The following is an 18,959-nucleotide window of genomic DNA, read 5'->3' as shown; positions in this document are numbered from 1 at the left end:
TTAAAAAAAAAATACATTTGACAGAGGTATAGGTTATAGAGATTATTTTTTCTCTTTTTACACCTTTAATTCTCAAACACAAAAATTATTCTTTGGAACAGAGAAAGCATTTAAGTTATCGTTGTTGCTGTTGTTATGTGCCATAGAGTCACAACTGACTTACAGCTGACCAGCAGATTTTCAGTCAGTAAATTTCACAGGAGGAGATTTCCCGTTCTTTCTCCTGCAGAGTAACCAGAGGATTCAAACTGAGTCTTTGGGTTTATCAGCACAGCTTGTTACTTTGAGGCCACCAGAGCTCCCCTAGTAATTCTGGTCAGATAGCTTCTGACTGATGATGGCCCATGTATCAGAGGACCACTGTGCTCCATAGGGTTGTGATGGCTTTTTTCTCCAAGTGGCTTGCCAGACCTTTCTTGCAAGGAGCCGTTGGTGGGTTGGTATCTCTACCCCTTCTATTAGCAGCCCCGAGTGTGAACGCTTTGTACTCAGGGACTCATCTTCTGATCTAGCTGAGTACTTAATCTTCAAAAAGAAAATAGTTAAAATTATTTTTACTATAGACCAGTGGTTTTTTAATATCATATTTTTGGTAAACTGCATCTACCATCATTTATAAAATACAAGAAGAGTTCATAGGGGGAAGAAAAGATAGAGGTTTAGAACCATATGAGATTCTAATTGAAGAAGGAGGTTAAGACCCACCATACCTGAACAGGTAGTCTGGACTCACACACACAGCATGGTGGCAGCTGTTAATGTGGGCTACCTGAAATGTGCCTGGTCCAAAGGAGACGTGCTATGAGTGTCAGATATACACGGTGTCAAGGACTTCGTGTGTGTGTGTGAAAGAATGTACATGGCAGTTTTACTCACAGTAGCCTAAAATTGTAATGAAACCAAATATTCATCAACAAAAGAATGGATAAATAAGTTCTGTCTCAATGGAATACTTTATGGCAAAAAAGAACAACCTACCGACAACATATATCAATGTGAATACATTTTATGGGCGTTGTTGTTGTTGTTATGTGCCGTCGAGTCGCTTGCGACTCATAGCGACCCTATGTACAACAGTCCTAAACTCTGCTCTGTCCTGTGCCAGTCGCACTGTCTCTGACACTCCCATCCCAATTATCCCAGTCCCTGAATCAATCCACCTCATAGAGGGCCTTCCTCTCCTGCGCTGTCCCTCCACCCTCCCAAGCATGATGTCCTTCTCCAAGGACCGGTCTCTCCTCACAACATGTCCAAAGTATGTTAGACGGAGCCTCAGAATCCTTGCCTCCAAGGAGCCATCTGGTTTAACCCTTTCCAGGACAAATCTGTTTGTTTTCTTAGCAGTCCATGGTATTCTCAATACTCTACTCCAGCACCACAGCTCAAAGGCATCAATTCTCCTGCTATCCCTCTTGGTCATTGGCCAACTCTGATGCATAACAAGTGATGGTGAAGACCATGGTCTGTATCAGACGCACCTTAGTCTCCTGAGAGACACCTTTGCTCTTCAGCACTTTGGAGAGGTCCCTAACAGCCGACTTTCCCATGGCAATGCGCCTTTTAATTTCCTGGCTGCTGGTGCCAAGACTGTTGACTGTGGAGCCAAGCAAACTAAAGCTGTGTACAATCTCAAACTCTTCACCATCCATCCTGATGCTGCCAATTGGTCCAGTGGTGAGAATCTTTGTCTTCTTAACATTGAGCATTATTATGGGCATTATGTTAAGTAAAAGAAATCTGAGGCAAAGGACTGTCTGGGTCTTTTGTTAAGAAGTTTTAGACAGTAAAGAATCGTCTGTGTTTGAAATAAACAAATCAGATAGCTAATTTCTCCTGAGACCAAAGACCATAGAGACCCTTTCTGGGCATTTGTATGCACTCCTGGCCTTAATAGAAGGGTGTTTTACACGGGTAATATTTGTCGAAACTCAGATAAAATTGTACCTCAGATTTGTATATTTCATAGCATGTGAACTCAAAAAAAAGTCAACTATTGAAAGATCATATTTAAATATCTTATTTTTTAGATGTTGTCAGGACAGGGCTATCCAACTCATAATGATCCCCAGACCACAGAATGAGGCATGGCCTGGCTCCCTGCCTTCCTCCAGGTTGTTGTGTTTGAGCCCAGTGGTGAAGACACTGTCATTATACCCACTTAGGTCTTTCTCTCCTGGCCTGTACTTTACCAAACTTGAAGTCCTTCTTCAGGAACTGGCCCTCTGGATAACATGTCCATGGCGTGTGAGATAAAACCATGGCATCCTGGTTTCTGTGAAGTTGTGGATGCATATCCTCCACGACAGCTTTGGATTTCTGACAGTCCATCATGTATTCAGTATTCTTCAATATCATAATTCAGGGGCATGAGTTCTCCTTCTTCTCCTGCTTCTGTGTGTGTATGAGACAATTGAAATGGTTTGGATCACGTACACGTTAGTTCTCATGGTGGCATCTTTGCTATTTTATTATTTATTTCTTAATAGCTTTTTTTTTTAAAAAAATGTGGTTTTAGTGAAAGTTTACAGATAGGAAATAGAAATACAGTTTGACTAAGCTATTCAGAGCTATTGTACATAGGGTCAGTCGACGTGAAGGTGAGTAACAACAAAACATGCCACTGCTCGGATGATACCCTAAAGAAACCAGAGCCATGATGCAGACAGACGTATGCACACCCATGTTAATTGCAGCATTATTCACAGTAGTGAAGAGATCAAGGACCCCGAGTGCCTGTCAACAAACAAGTGGATAGTTGTACATCTACACAACGGAATATTATGCGGCACTTATAAATTTATAAAATACTGTACAACACAGATGAGTCTGGAAGATACTACTGAATGAGATATCTCAATCGCAGAAGGACAAATACTGCATAGGACCACTTTTATAAAAGTAGGAGTGACACAGGCAAGTGGAGAATAGAGAAAGTATGGATAGATAAGGAACATTGCTCCTCTTTGCTGAGTCGGAATCAACTCACTGTCGCTGATCTGTCTGCTCCTGTGTGTCATCTCCTTTCTGCTAGTGCGGCCCGTCCAGAGCTCTCGAACCACTCTACACCTGAACCTCTGCATCTGCCTCTTTGTGGATTCCGCTATCTTCCTGGCTGGCATCTCCAAGGGGCCCAGATCAGCGACAGTGACAGCCCCACCTTGGTGATCAAGGCCAGGAGCTTTGATTCCTGGGAATAAGATGAGAGGGGCAGTATTTCACAGGCGCCCTCAGGCCTTTAACCTCCCTTCAACCAGCCTGGCCCCAGTTCGGGACCCTGATCAGGCCACTGTCTTCCCTCTCCACACCACCCCTTTTACTAGCCATCAACATCTAAATAAGCCCTTCCCTCTGTGTCTCATTAGAAATAAACCCTGAGATGTCCCAGTTTGCTGCTGCCTACTGTCCACCTGACAGCCATATTCCCACATCCCTCTTCTGACTCTGGGGCAAGTCCACTTCTCTGCCCTCCTCCACCTGGCTATGCCTACCACGCAGTCACCCATAGCTTCCACACCTCTACACTTGTGGGGGTTGGAGGTGGTTGGCCTGGATGCTAGCCTGTCTGCTCTGCCTGGCCAGCCCCTTACCCACCCTGGTCTGGCTCTTGGCTCCTCACACCCAACCATATATGTATTGAATGGTGTAGGGGGGCACTGGAGAGCACTAGCTGGAGCTGAACACTGCACTGCCAGGCTGCCCAGTTCAATTACTGGATCCCAGGGCACCAGTGGCTCCCAGGTAGAAAGAACCTGCAGTCTGCTCTGGTGAAAATGACAGCTTGGGCCTGAGGACTCACTGGGTAGGCGAAGGAGGAAGTGACGTTGGACTCAAGTTTCTCCGTGTTCTTGTTGCTCAGGAACACGGAATTGATGGCCTAGAGGACTGTGAGGCGGGACCCATTCACACACAGCTTAGGGGTCTCCTTCAGCTGAGCCGTGTCCGGAGGCTCCAGGTCCAAGGAGGCGCCGTCCAGCAGCTGCTGCATTTTCTGCCTAGAAAGCAGGCCCACCACGGTGGGGCCTGGGGGACAGACAGACTCACTGGCCCCTGCTGCTCCCTCCGGCCTCCCACCTTTTCCCCTCCCTCCTATGCACTGAATTCAGGTGCTGCCAATCCCACTCAGATGCCTGGAGGCCCACCCGGGGGTCTAGTGCCCAAAAGGTGCCCTCGCCCCAGACGCCACCTTCTTTCCCAAACCTCCCCATCGCGACCCCTGCCATTACCCGAGTCCTCCCCGACTTGAGCCACCACTGCCCAGCTGAGCCGCATGCGTGCGTGGCTCTGGCCCACAGTGACATCTGCGTCTACGTTTTTCTTCTCCTGGATCATCAAGGACAGCTCTGCGGGGAGAGGTTCTGTGACTGGGGTGCTGGGGGTCGCAGGGGACGTGGGGCTGAGTTGGGGCACGACGAGGCTTCACCTGTGTTCCCAGGAGAGTGGTAGGTGAAGCTGGTTCCGGGCATGGCCTGGGCCAGGGTTCTCAGGGCTCCTTCGAGGTCCATGAGCAGCTGGGTGGCGATGTGATGCTGGGTTGGCAGATCAAGGGCACTCAGGTCCCCGAGGTCCCCCAGCAGCTCATCCAAGAATGTAATGAAGGAAGAAAATGTGTATCAGTGAATGGAAGACTTAGTGTCATGTAAAGAAAAAATAAAATCTCATTACCTTTCTCATATTCAGGAGGTCTGGTGGTACATCCCGGGGGGAGTTGCGCTGCTGACTCAAAGGTCATTCCTGGGTGGTTTGTACGCACCAGCTGCTCAGCGGGATTAGGTGGGCAGTCACCGCCCGTGCTGTTCAGAGCCTCTTATACTCGCTGGAGGGTCAGCTGTAAGTCTGCAAGGGCTTGATGCCATTGAGCGAATGAGTTCCTTTTCTTTCTTATTTGGTTTTGAGCACTCTGTGGTCAGAACCAACTCACCTGACCCTCCAGCAGGTTTTTAGAGTCAGTCTCTCACAGAGTTGCTGGTGAATTCAAACCACATACCTTTGGGTTGACAGAATAACTCCTTGCCAATAAGTTCTCTTTCTTTTATTAGTTTTATCTTAAAAATTATAATGCTTGGGCTATCTTGAGTTTAAATGAGTAAACTTTTTTTTTTTAAACAAACTATTGGCGCAGGATAGAGAAGGGTTTAGGGCTGTTGTGTATAGGGTCGCTATGAGTCGGAAACGACTCGACGGCACATAACAACAACAACAACATCGTTTAAGGCAGTTTCACCTGTTTCTACTTTTTCATTGTTCTTTCTAGAAAACGTACGCAACCATACATGGCTGTCCTTTGTGGGCTCATTGTGTTGCTTTTAGAGAGAGCTGGTCTGGTAGGAGCAATGTGACATCCTCCATGGAGGCTGGTATCTGCATCAGCCGAGGCCTCAGCTGGAAGGTCAGCAGAGAGCTGCCTGAGAGGCTGGGCCTGCAGGCGCCTCAGAAAGTTATCTTCAGGCTTGGCCAGTCCCAGGATGAATGAGTGATTGACTGGTGTTTAGAAATTAATATATATGTGTATATGTACTTCTCTTAACATTTTTAGAATCATTTCAAAAGATGCTTTATGTGAAAGTGGGGGGGAAAAGAGGGAAAATAAGAAAGAAAAAAGTGAAGATTGCTCAATTTCTTATTGAAGAGGATTAAATGGAAACTTGCCTCTCTGATGTTCATTGTCTTCTCAATTTGTTAAGACGAGACATTTCCTGCCCCAAATATTTATAATTAACCTGTTAATTGATATGGTTCACAGCACTCATTTTTATTTATTGTTGGTAAATAAAATATCCAATAACTGGTACACGTGCATTAACCTGGAAAAATGAATCTGGAAAAAGGTCTAAATAAATACTTAATAGTGTGTCATTCTTTAAAATCAGCCGCCTTCAAGTTGGGATGAATATGTATGAAGAACATAGTTTTGTTTGCTGTGGCTCCTTAAGGAACAAGTCTATTTAATTGTGTCTTTGTGCCTAATGGTTTCAGTAGCCTGATGATTATAAATCTACATGTCTATTTAAGTATATGTGCCTAGATGTGTGTGTATATTACAGATTTATTTTACAGCTTTTGTTTATTGCTGGGCATTGCTCTTAAGAAAATCAGTACATGTTTATCTAAAAATAACTCACTTGTGTAGAGTTTACTATGAGTCAGGCTGTGCTCTGAACGCCTTATGTACACCAGTGTGTTTCTGCTTCAGAACAGCTCTTGGAGGGAGATACAGCTAGCATGTTAAACGGAAGCCCAGAAATATTAGGTCACTCATCCAGGTTCACTGAGCTTACCTGCAGACCCCCTGTGACCCACACCCTGCAGCCAGGCCACCCCACACTCCACGTTCTTCCTGAGTGGCTGTGTTGTATTGTGTCTCCAGACTATATTAATCAGACTTTTGCTGGATGAATTTGTCTTTTCTGGATCTAAGATTCCTCCAGATAGGCCCTGACAGTCTAGAAATTTTGTCGTAGAGTGAGGCATCGTACAAGAGCTTATTTGGAAGGACGGGGAAATGTCCCCAGCTCTTGTGGACTTATTCCAGCTGTTTTTGATTGGCTTTGCAGAATAGGAGTGGTCTTATATGGTGATTATGCAGAAGAGCCTGAGTTAACAGTTGTACTTATGTGCTGCGGCCTTAGGGTGTGATGTCAGCCTTCCTCTCTGCCTCTCCTGTTTGGCACAGGTACTTCACGTTTCTGTATTGCACCATCACTAGCTGCATCATAAAGCCTGTGAGGCATCTTTCATAGTTCGATGCTTTCCTAGTTGCCGGAAGAATCTTTACAATTCCTTAGGTGTGGCCCAGAGCATCCATTATTCCATCGTGCCAGACTGCCTCTGGGCTTTGTTAGCGATGGAAGTGTCTAATTTTTTAGTTCTCATCTTCATTTCTCTGAAGTTTTCCTGAGATTGCTTTCAAGGAAAACTCCTTACACTAATGGACCAAGGGTGAATCAGATAAGCTGCAGCCTTATCTTTGAGATATAAATAATTTAATGTTTGTAAATTACTTCCTAAATCTGAGGATGGCTTTCATTAAAGCAGTTCTCTTTTACAGCTTTATCTCACTGCTAAATACTGGCCCTTTCTTCCCTTCCCCCAAAACACCCCCATACAGTTCAAATATATTTTTGTAGGATAAAACAGCAGAATGGTCAGCAGCTTGACAAAGTGCTCATGGGGATGCCTAACCGCCTTGTTTCAAAGGTGGTGTTCAGACTTGACATCTCAGGAAAGGCTTTCTGATTTATATATTCACTCCCTCCAATGCCTCCTGCAGACCCTCCTGCTGGTTTGCAGACCCTGTGCCAGCTGTGTGCCAGTGAGTGGACTATGTGGCCTCGCCTCACATGGCTTTTACAGTCTGTGTGATGCAGTTTACTGTGGTCAAACTTAAAGTAGGAATTACAAAGATCTAAAGACTGGAGAGATCTTGTAATCCTACTGGGTAAGGAGTTGTGCTGCCGGCCTAAAGGCCGATGGTTTGAATCCACCAGCTGCTCCACAAGAAACAGATGGGCACTCTTCTCATGTCATTTACAGCCCCTGAAAACCTCCTGGAGGCTCAGCTGTGAGATGGTTGCAACTTGCTGGCTGGCAGTGAGTTAGAAGTTTTTGTTATTGTTGAGTTTGGTGGGGTTTGGTTTGTTGTGTTGTTTGCTTATTGTTGTTATAAAGAAACCACTGAGCAGACCAGTGATTAAGTGCTCATCTGCCTCCTGAAGGGCTGAGGACTCAGGGTCCCAGCCACCCTGTGGGAGGAAGGACCTGACTCAGGGGAAGGTTAGTCTAGGAAAGCTTGTGCGGTTCTCCTTTGGAGCACACTTCTCTGCCCTGGACGATTGCTGTGATTCAGAGTCACCTCTATGGCATACCGCTTCCACCACCAACATCACCGTCACCACCGTCACCACAGCCACTAACATTGCCACAGAAGAAACCCCTGGAGTTGCTGCTGGTTAAAATGTGAAAGAGGGCCACCAGCCACATCACTAGCAATACGAGCCCATCCCCAGATGCCTCAGAAGACAGGCCGGTCGGTTTGCTCCCGAAAGATCACAGCCTGGAAATCCCCATGAAGCCGTTGTGCTCTGGGCCTGTGGGATCATCACAAGTCACAGTCACTCACCCACAACTAACAACAAAGAGAATTCAAGAGCCCAGTGGCACAGGTCGAGCTCAGCGGCTCTTAGAAATGTAGTTAGAGCAAGACGCTGCCCTGGCGCACCAGTCTGCGTTCTCGTTTCCCAGATGAGGAAACTGAGGTGCAGAGGTGGCTCGTGTAGATGGGAGCTCCGTGTGGCCCGTAGCTGGGGTCCGGCCCTGGGTCAGCCGTGCAGCTTCTGTATCCAGCATGCATACACACGAGCTGCCCCGCACAACAAGAATACCCTTCTGTGGATATTAGACACCAAATCTGTCTTAAATCATCTCATGTGGCATTCCCCATGTGCTCGCCCACAAACACAGAAGTCAGGGTATCATTTACTCAGACGGAAACATCGCCAAGATGTGCTGTTGTTTTAATTGAAACTATTTAAACAGCGGCTCCTTTTCAAGTGATTGGCAGGTCAGAGATGAGTGTCTGAAGATGAAAACCCCCTGGGAGGGGAGCAGATAGCGGACACCGCAGTGGAGGGACGCAAATGCTAATTACACATTGACTCTAATTCCAGGGTTGTCATCACTGCCTGCAGGTGTGGATCTTGGCTGTGGGCTATTCTGAGGGCCTCATTTGGATTTGAGATTTTCTTTAATAATGTTGCTTCCACTCAGAGCTCTTTAATCTTATTTTCAGTTCTCTTTCTCTAGATACAGGAAAAATTTAATTGGCAAGTGAATATAGTTGTCGGTTCTCTTGGTTATTGGAAATGAGAGATTTCTTTCTCCCCATCGCACTGATTTCCTGAAAGACAGTTTGGGGACTGTCAGTCTTCTGGACTAAGAGATGCACAGGTGTCCACTCCCGATGCTTGTTTTGTGACACCTCTGCCCTGCCTTTCTTCATCTCCTCCTCCTCCTCCTTCACCACCACCACCACCACCACACCCTGAGCAGCCTTCTGGGTGAATTTACATCTCTTGGTTGAGGGAGAGTTGCTCCGAAGTGTGTCTGCAAAGATGAGCTGCCGTTCCACTCTGTCCTTGGGCTGAGGAGGAGGAGGAGGAGGCCCATTGACAGGTACAAAGTAACCCTCAGGTTCACTTAGTTCACTTTTCACTGGAGGTGATATTTCCCCGTTAATTAGAATCTAAAGTACTCAAGAGCAGCGGTGTCTCTCTGGAGACTAAGGTGCGCCTGATACAGGCCATGGTCTTTGCAATCACTTGTTATGCATCAGAGAGTTGGACACTGACTAGGGAGGATAGAAGGAGAATTGACGCCTTTGAGCTGTGGTGCTGAAGAAGAGTACTGAATGTATCATGGACTGCCAAGAAAACAAATAGATTCATCCTAGAGAGGGTTAAACCAGGCTGCTCCTTGGAGGCAAGGATTCTGGGGCTTCGCCTGACATACTTTGGACATGTTGTAAGGAGAGATAGGTCTTTGGAGAGGGACATCATGCTGGGCAGAGTGGAGGGACAGCGCAGGAGGGGAAGACCCTCTATGAGGTGGATTGATTCAGTGACTGGGGTACTCAGGATGGGTTTGTCAGAGGCAATGAGATTGGCACAGGATAGAGCAGGCTTTAGGGCTGTTGTACATAGGGTTGCTATGAGTCGCAAACGACTCAACGGCACATAACAACAACAACAATTAGAATTGAGGGCCTGGGCTTGCTAGACACCTCTTTCCTCATCTCCAGGTATTTATTGACTCCCTACCAGATGCCCCAGAACAGATCAGAGCCCGGGCACCTGCCCACTCTGAAAGTTGGCCTCTAGATGCACTCCATGATGTGACCACCTTTGAGTTTAGCTGCCTCTTCTGAAAGATTTGATGGTGGCTCTAGTAGATTTCCAGGGCTTCTTTCTGCTTCCAAGACTGGCAGTTAGTTGCATTGCCAGACATGGAATCGAGGCTCTCAAGAAATGGCTTATTGCATGGTCTTTCTTGGGGGCTTGAAGAATAAGGAGAGCACGTCCTTTCCCCCAGTCTTTATCATCCCTCCCAGCCTTACCTTGGCCCAAAATAACCGGCCAGGAAATAGAAAAACAAAGCTTTTTAGTGGCAAGTATTAGTGGTTGAGTCCTACTCATCCCCATCTGATGACATTTCTCACATTTACTTTGGAGCATGGGTGACCTGACAGCCCTACCATGTAGACATGACTTTAGGGTTATGTATTAGTTTCTTAGAGCTACTGTAACAAATATCACCAAGTAGAACAAATAAAAAGAATACAACAGGGTTACTCTGAAATCAACACATTGGTAGGGTCATGCTCTCTACACAGGGCTGGGTGAGAATCCCTCCTTGCCTTTTCTAACTTCTGATGGTTCTGTCAATTCTTAATATTGTTTGGTGTGTGGCCAGAGCCCCACTCTGCCTCTATCTAAACGTGGGTTTTATCTGTGTCTCTGCCAAAATTTCCCTCTTTAAATAAGGACATATTGAATTTAAGACAGCCTCCCCCCCCTTTGCCAAATTCCAGTCTGATTGCATATTGATATGATCACATCGCAAAGATTCTAGTTCCAGATAGTCCCTTTCACTGGTTTCTGAGTGGATGTAGGTTGTGGGTGATACTTTTCAACCCACTATAATGTCATATTCTTTCATATGTTGTTCTGTTATGACAGTCATTCTTAGCGAATGATTTCTCTTAACCTCATCCCAATTAGGGCTTTCTTTCTGTTACGAGTCCTTCTTGTTGCTTCTAAAACATGATTAGGTGCAATGTTCAAGTGAGTGATCTGACAGTTGGAATTTTGAGTCAGCTGTCCTTTTCCACATTTCCATATTAATTTATAAGAAGAGATTTTTGAGGAGCAGGCAGTTTGAAATTATTTTACTAGTACTCCCTGCCATTGGGGCTGAACTTTGCATCAGTGTTGCTTGCTGTCTCTAAGCTCATCAGTGGGAATGAAGGAGGGAAGGGAATTCTACACTCTTGCTCTTGAAGCTGCCCCATCAGATTTCCAAGGCTGTGAACTTTTATTTATTTTGTTTATTTCCTCTAGTTTATTTATGAAATTCAAATACATTGTTTTCAAGAACAAATTCTTTCCATTTTCATCAACCCCCTCCAACCAAAAAATTGTATAACCCTATGATTAATCCCGACACATCCTCATCCCTCTGCTTCAAACCTCTCCCATCCCTCTTGTATCCTTATAGTTATTCTACAATAATGATTTTATACAGTATTTATCCTTGTGGGACAGTTAGTTCACTCAGCATATATTGCTCTCCAGTCCCTCCCAAGTTAGGTAAACATTTACAGTCATTACTTCTGCATGCTGCATAGTATTCCATTGTGTGAATGTACCATAATTTCTCGAACCATTCGTTTGTGGTTGTACATTGGGGCTGTTTCCATGTTCTTATGATGGTGAATAATGCTACTATGAACAGTGGTTTACAAATCTTCATTTGTTCTAAGCCTGTAAATTTTTAAAGAAGCCATCCACCTCATCTTTTCCTTCAAAGCAGCTGGTAAATTCAAATCGCTGACCTTCGTCTAGTAGCTCAAGGCTGAGACATTCAATAAAAGTCAACACTGTTTGTTTGCTAATGGAGACATACCACACAGCTCACAGCTTGTACTTGCCTTGTAATACTATGTGAATTTGGCCCCACTTTGAGATGATGGAACGAACTCCTACTAGAAACAAATTCTTCATCACAGTTGCTGTTACTTGCTGCATGCGCAGCTTTCAAATAATTTAAAAGACTTGAACCTTCCACCAAAATCAGGCTAAAGAAGTACGTATTCCAATTTAACTACAAATCTGACTTTAAGTCACAATTAGGAATGCCTGTACCTGTTTCTTTCGTCATGTAGCCATGGTCAAGCACCCAGCTTTCTGTTAACAGTGGAGCATTTTAACCCCCACACCATCAGCACTCCTGATGTTTATCCAGCTGGTAGGTGTTTCAGAGACAATCAGATTGGCACAGGATAGAGCAGGGTTTGGAGCTGTTGTATATAGTGTCACTAAGTGGCAACAACATGCTTTACCTCCTTCCTACCAGACTCTCAGTGCCTTGAAGGGACAGATGAAATCCTAGTTGATGTTAGGTAAACATTAGTCTTTTTTCATGGTATCTGGGAAGGAGACTTGATTCTGTTTTGTCTTCCTTCGTCTTATCCTGGGACTGTGTCCTGGAGAAAGACTCAGTAGCGACTCTGAGTTTGGTTGTAGGAGGCCAGCAAAAGGGAAATGGCACTTGGCAGTTCACACCTTCAAGGCTCTTCCGGGTCTTTCTTATCTTTTATAAACTCGGTAACCCCCGTGTCTGTATGGTGTTGGGCCTCATTAGTTGTGATGCCTGTGTTGATGCTGACATTGGTGCCAGGCTTCTCGCGATGCCTCCTGGTGCATCTTCTTGCCTGTTGCTAACCGGGTCCCGAGGATGTAGACACAGCGTGGAATTCTAGACTATTGCTCTCTGGCGTCAGTTCATTTTGACGAACTGCTTTTCAAAAGATTGTGACCCAGAAGAAGTTAAAGAGCAGCTTTCCCCTGGTGCCGGGGACTCCTCCCTGCACGGGGTTGTACATCTTCCCTCTGCCCGGTCTCATTTCTCTGGGGCTTCAGATGCCAGGCTCATCATCTCTTCTCAAAAGCAGCTATTTTTCAACTATGACTTTTAAAACTCTTGCCCAGAAAAATCAAGCCGTGAGTTGGTCTTTTAAAATGGAATCAGTGTGTGGGGCCTGGCTCTAACTCCCTTGTCTCCATTTCCAGGTCAGCGTGACTGTGGACTACATCAGACCCGCCAGCCCAGCCACCGAGACCGTGCCTGCCTTCTCCGAGCGGACCTGCGCCACGGTCACCATCGGAGGAGTGTGAGTATTCCCGCTGACCGGGACCCTGTCCACCGGCTTGCCTGCCTTTGTCCTGACTCTCTGTCGTTTGCTCTTGTTCTCAGCACAGTGGTTCGTAATGGTTTATGTGCCCATCTAGCGCCTTCTAGATTTAAGGTCTCTGGTGGTTAGTGGTAAAGATTGGCGCTGCCACCCTACTGGCCCACGGTTCAGAATTCACCAGGTGCTTCTCCGGAGATAGATGGACAATCTCCTCTCGGGCAATATACAGTCTCTGAAAACCAGTGGAGAGTCAGCTGTGAGTCTTTTCCATCTGGTGGAACATGACAGGACAAGACATAACATGTTTTCTCTCATTAGCTATTTTCATTGTTACTATTTGATTTATTGGGCTCTCTGTACCTGGCCAATTTGTATAAGTTATTAGTCATATACATTATTACCAATGAATACGGGCATTTTTGAGTGTCAGTCAGGCCCTTAGGTAGTATCTAGGTTCTGTCTAATTTAGTTAGATTCTCTACGTGTTGACTTTTCAAGGTTCCTTTATAAACACACATCCCACCACCACCACCTCCCCAACCCTTTCCTATGCAGAGCTCATTGGATGTTTTCTTTGTAATGAGGTATGTGGTCACTAGGGGAGTGAGTCTTCCTCCTGTACCGTGCTGGCTGACTCCTGCTTATATTGCAAGGCAGCCTAGTTGATGAACAGAGTCTTTCAAGTGAGGTATCTGGTGGGGAAGGAGGAAGCCTGCTGGGCCGTGGTTCCACAATAAATATTAAAACAATCAGTCAGTCCCCAGTAGTGATTCTTACTCTGCATAATATATACCAGCATGGTAATTGTTTCCTTCTCTATTTAATGATCTTAAATGCTGTTTGTTACCAAACTGGTATTTTTCTTTTCTTCTACGAGGGCATAGTAGAGGGGAAGGAAAGAATAGGCTTCTTATCACAACAAGGATTGTCTTACTGGAAGTGAAATGAGGCCCATTACGAGTTACACCTCCAGCCACAACGTGCTGCCTCAGAAAACAATGAGGATCTTCCATCCATTTCCCACCAAACAGCCTCTTTCTCCTCGTTCTCGCTGTCCTCACGCTGTATGCGGAAGAAGTGGCCGTCTGCTTCTGTGAGGATCTACAGCCTTCAAGACCTTGTGGTGTCGATCTGTTCTCTCCTGAGTTAGCACCAGTACCAGCGGGTTTGGTTTCAGGGTTCCATCTCTGTGTTTCTTAGACCCTGTTAGTGGTCGCACAACAGACCTAGGTTTTATCCTTGTGTGACACAGAACCCACTGCCTTCACATTGATTCTGATTCATGGTGCTCCTCCATTGGACGTTCCAGACTAAACTGTAATCAAAGCAGAGTGCCCATCTTCTGCAGAGCTTCTGATGGATTCGAACTGCTTATCTTTTGTTTAACTGCCCAACATCACATAACCTACTATGCAGCCATGGCTCCTGGTCTTTGTTAAGTGGAGCGCTAGTATTGCTGTTTCTCTCTACCATAACCTTAACACTGTTGCAGAGTCAGATTGCATGAGAGGCAGGTTCTAGAAAATCATGTAATAAGTTTTAAATAGGAAAAGCCAGGGACATCTTTTAGCCACTCCTTTAGCTGTGTGTCTTCCAGTAATGAGGTTTTACCAATTTATAGTATCTGTTTAGAAGCCAGTCCACACTTCTCCACTGTGGATAGCTGAGATGTGCATTAGAAATTGCGTTGTCACAGACAGGGAGTGGCCAGCGGGTAAGGGCTCCTGGCAGCTGGTTGCTGGCAAAAGGACAGCACGACTGTAAGAATGCACGTCTGGAGTTTTGGCAGATGGCCTTTGCTATTGTTTACCTAACAGTCAATTAGAGTAGATCGTTTCATTTCGTTCAAATACATTTACACAGCTTAAAAGTAGGTATTCTGGGAGTGTTTCATTGAGATTACTTTATAAAAGATAATTTGAAATGGCCAATTGACATTTTTTCCCTAAAGTAGGATGTAGTGGCCATGCTGTGTGGTATAAAACCTTGAGGTCAGCTTTGTGCTATTCTTGACCTTGGCCGAGACGACTCCTTTAACCTGACTTTCTACAGAAGTGGAGTATCTGTGTTTGAGCCCGGGTTTTGCTTGGGAGTTCCAAGTCTTGAAAGGAGATGTCAGCTTTGCTTTTTGTTTGATTGGTTAACAACATGAGTGGATTGGTCTAAATTGACAACCCAGAATATCTCTCCTCCAGATTAGTGACCTTTCTGCTTTCCAGTTCATTTAATTGAATGGTAAGAAATATTTTCGTTTGATTTACTAGAGGGCTAAAGAGTGTATCTATTCTTCAAGATACTTAAATTGTCTCCTTGGATTATACCAGCCTGGCAGGGTTTCTGGAAAGCTTTATGCATTTCCTCATAGAATGGCTTTTACAGAACTATACCTTGTGGTTTAACTGCTGGGCCCATAATCAGGAGAAATAAAAGAAATGACTGGTATTGTGAGGCCATCTCTTACTAGAAACTTAGCTCTTAAGATAGTGATTTTTGTCCCTTAGTCCCTGCTGTAGCCTCCAGATCTAATGTATGTTGTTGTTACATGCTGTCAGGTCACCTGTAACTCATAGGGACCCTCTGTACAACAGCTTGGAAGCCTGCCCTGTCCTGAGCCAGTCTCACCAACTCCAACACACCTAGCCCTGTTGCCCCAGTTACTGTATCAATCCATCTCATCCAGGGTCTTCCTCTCTTGTGCTGTGTTGATTGTATTTCAGAGTGTCTCTTTTTTTTTTTTTTTTTTTTTTTAAACCCAGAGTGTCTCTTTGTTAACAATGATGGGGAGCACTCTAGTTGGTGGTTTTGTCTTGAGCTACATTTTTGGTTTTATCTGAGTGGCACTGCTAACTCCAAAGTCACACCTTGTTGACAGTACGGACCCACCAGCCACTCCTCAGGAGGAAGATGAAACCTTCTCTGTAGTTTAGTCTTTGGAAAACCCAGTGATGTTCTAGGTCCGCAGCAGTGACAGTGTGTGACTCGTCAGAGCTGACCTCCATTGACCATGAGTTGACTCTCCAGTAAGTTTTCAGAAGCTGTAAATTGCATGGGAGGAGATGGCCCATATTGTGAAATTGTAACTAATAGTTTCCTTCTTCTATTTAGTTCCCTGAAGTTCAGGATACACTATCTGTCATTGTATCCTTGCCTGGAGTTCTTTTTGAGGTTTTTGCTCCAACCTTTCATGGCTTCCCTTGATCTACTCCTTTCTGTGCTTCTACTCTCAAATCATTCAGGATACAGTCTATGAAACAGGATGTAATATGATTGGCTTGTTCTACAGATACCATATTATGTTCAGTTCCCATATTATTAATGCATTTCATTCCTAAATTTGTCTTTAAGTCAGATTTGTACGTAAATCAGAATAGGTAGGTATGATTTGTATCTAATGCCAGTCAAATGTTTGTCTTAATATATCCCTCACTGACTCGTAGCTGACCCTCCAGCAGAAGCTGGAATTGCACAGCAGGAAATTGCACATCTTTCTCCCATGGAGTAGCTGGTAGATATGAACAGTCTGCCTTTGAGTTGCCAGTGCAACTCCATCCCGATTATCCCACAGAGCTTCCTCTTAGTTTGTAGTGTACCTTTGTATGCATGAAAAGCCATTAAGGAAATATTTGCAGATGCAGTAAAATGTTACAACCTAATAGTTGCAGTAATGCTAATGTCTAGATGTGCATCACACAGTAGCACCCATGAGTTACTGTTAACCATGTTCATCTCTGGTTTTCAGTAGGATCGGTTTTAGGAGAACTTAGATGCGGTGATGCCTGACGTTATGTGGCACACTCCTTATTTACCTTTTTCTTGAACTTACACTTCTGCACATCAAATGAGTAGAAGCGTCAGTAAGTAGAAGAAAATTCCAGTACTCAGCCAGCTTACATTCAGAGGCTTCCTAAGGAGGCCTCATGACACAATGGTTACGCAATTGGCTGTAAACGGAAAGGTTAGCTGTTTGAACCCACCCACCAGCCTCTCCACAGGAAGGTGATGCGACGCTAGGCTTCTGCAAACTTTACAGTGTGGGGAGCCTGATGAGGCACTTCTCCTCTGTCCTCTCCTGCAGGATTGGAATCTGTTGCTGGCAGTACAATAAGTTTGACCAGGCTTGGTTTTCTGACAGCTTTTTGGTTGTCTAAAAACATGCACTAAAGAAAGGAAATTACTTTAAAAAAAAGAGTCTATCTCTAATATCTTACTTCCATTTAGAACTTAAAATGTGCATACTTTTTAGATTATTGACATGTGGGCAGTACAGCCAGCCGTTTGATGTTCTGGTGCACCCTCCCCGTTTCGATGAGGACTTAAAAGCAGGAATCACAGAATCAGGCTTTCCTTGTGACTTTGCATCCCTTTCATCTTTTATCTTGCTCATTTTTTTTTGGCGCAATTTTAAAGACATTACTCTTTATTGAATCTTAAAAGCATTGAACTGTTTTCCTAAACAAAAGTTCTTTTTGTGCCATTCTCGTATTTCAGTGATTCGTACAATATTTAATGAAGTACATAATTAAATCACAAGCACAACTGTTACCAACAGATTTGGGAACAAAGACAAATGACTTTACTGGTTGGGACAGAAGGACACAGGTGTGTCGGCAGCCCCCATCTGTGGGCTTTGAGGGCACTCAAGCGTGTGGATCAGTTAAGGGAAGCTAATGATAAACTCTTCTGGAGTCTATGAAAGGTAGGCTCTTTTTTGAGCTTGTAGAAATGTGGAACGCAGAAGAGATCCAGTCCAAGTGATGTCTGTCGTCATCCACAGGCGTGCGTGCGCGCACACACGCACACGCGCATACGCTTGGTGAGTTTCCATTATGTAAGTCACCAGGCGCCCCTGGGCTTCCAGTCATTTAAGGCCTCAGCTGTGTATCTCTGGCTGTGGGACAGATTATGTGAAGCTGGTGGTTCCAGGGAAATGAGAAAGGGCCCTGGAGATGGAGTCTCTTAGTGGGCCATTTCAAAGCCGATTGTTGGATGCATTTCACACGGCAAAGTGGGTGAATGCCTGTGTCCTGGTAGGGTGCAGTGCAATTCCCCGGTTCCCCCTCTTGCTGTGTGGGAGGCAGTTGAGTCACAGGATCCTGGATCGGCCTCCCCAGTGTGACGCAAGCTTGGCTTCCCATTGCCGGCCCTCAGGGGAGGCCAGGAGAAGGAGGTTTGTCGTTCCTCTGATAAATTAAAATTTTTTTTTCTTGATTAACTTCACTGTGGATTTGGCAAGATTTGTTATCTGTTAATCACAGCAGTTTAAATAAAAAATAAAAGATCCAACTTTGAGCAGTTTCTCATTCTCTGGCTCCCAAGTTGGGAATTAGCTGTTCCTTTCAGGCCTGGTTTGTGACATGAAGCTGTCAAGATGGCGCTTCTTGTTAATTACTTTTTTATTGTATTTAAGGCACTTAAAGAACTCTTCTTGTGATTTAGTCTTCTATATAATTAGCTTCAGTGATTAAAATCTCGTTCTTTGCCATTGCCAGAGCTTCTTGAAGAACGCGATTTTTCTGGGGTGACCTTTTGCGGTGCTGGACTTCCCAATTACTTTGAGCTCCAATCTGACAAACCCATGTCATCTGTTAGCTGGTCCCTTGTGTCTTTCTGCATAACACATTTTCAAAGAAAAGTCTTCGAAGAAAAGCTGTTCATGTGCAGAAGGAGGCACCTGAAAATGTAATTCATGGGCAGCTTTCAACCACATACAGCCTGACACATACGCTCTGTGGCTCAGCCCACCCTCACCTCATCCCGAGAATTGTCACATCTCCAGAAGGTGCCGCACCACGAAGGGACTTTCACTCTTCCTCATTATGTGAAATCCAGTGGGAAGGGATAATAGGCATGGCCCGTTTGGGGGATGGGGAAGAGTGAGGTGGACCCGTCGTACACTAGGGACCAGCTGGAAAAGAGTGGTTGGTTTTTGATCACACATATTTGAGAGGCGGTTGGTTTTTTTGTAGCAATGTCTATTCTTTGGGCAGTTGTGCAT

General features: G+C 45.0%; 1 protein-coding gene across 1 annotated transcript in view; it reads left to right on the top strand.

The window, feature by feature from the left end:
• Positions 1-18,959, top strand: part of SND1 (staphylococcal nuclease and tudor domain containing 1) — a 531,942-nt gene that overhangs the window by 244,956 nt on the left and 268,027 nt on the right. Inside the window, exon 12 of the mRNA XM_006896072.1 lies at positions 12,843-12,943. Within this exon, the coding sequence (XP_006896134.1) occupies positions 12,843-12,943 (101 nt within the window). The remainder of the gene's footprint in view (positions 1-12,842; positions 12,944-18,959) is intronic.

This window comes from Elephantulus edwardii, unplaced genomic scaffold (genome assembly GCF_000299155.1).
Source record: "Elephantulus edwardii isolate Elephantulus edwardi_28Jun2011 unplaced genomic scaffold, EleEdw1.0 scaffold00181, whole genome shotgun sequence".
NCBI classification, from domain to species: Eukaryota; Metazoa; Chordata; class Mammalia; order Macroscelidea; family Macroscelididae; genus Elephantulus; species Elephantulus edwardii.
Note: the sequence above shows the minus strand (reverse complement) of the source record. Positions and strands in the feature narration are given on the sequence as shown.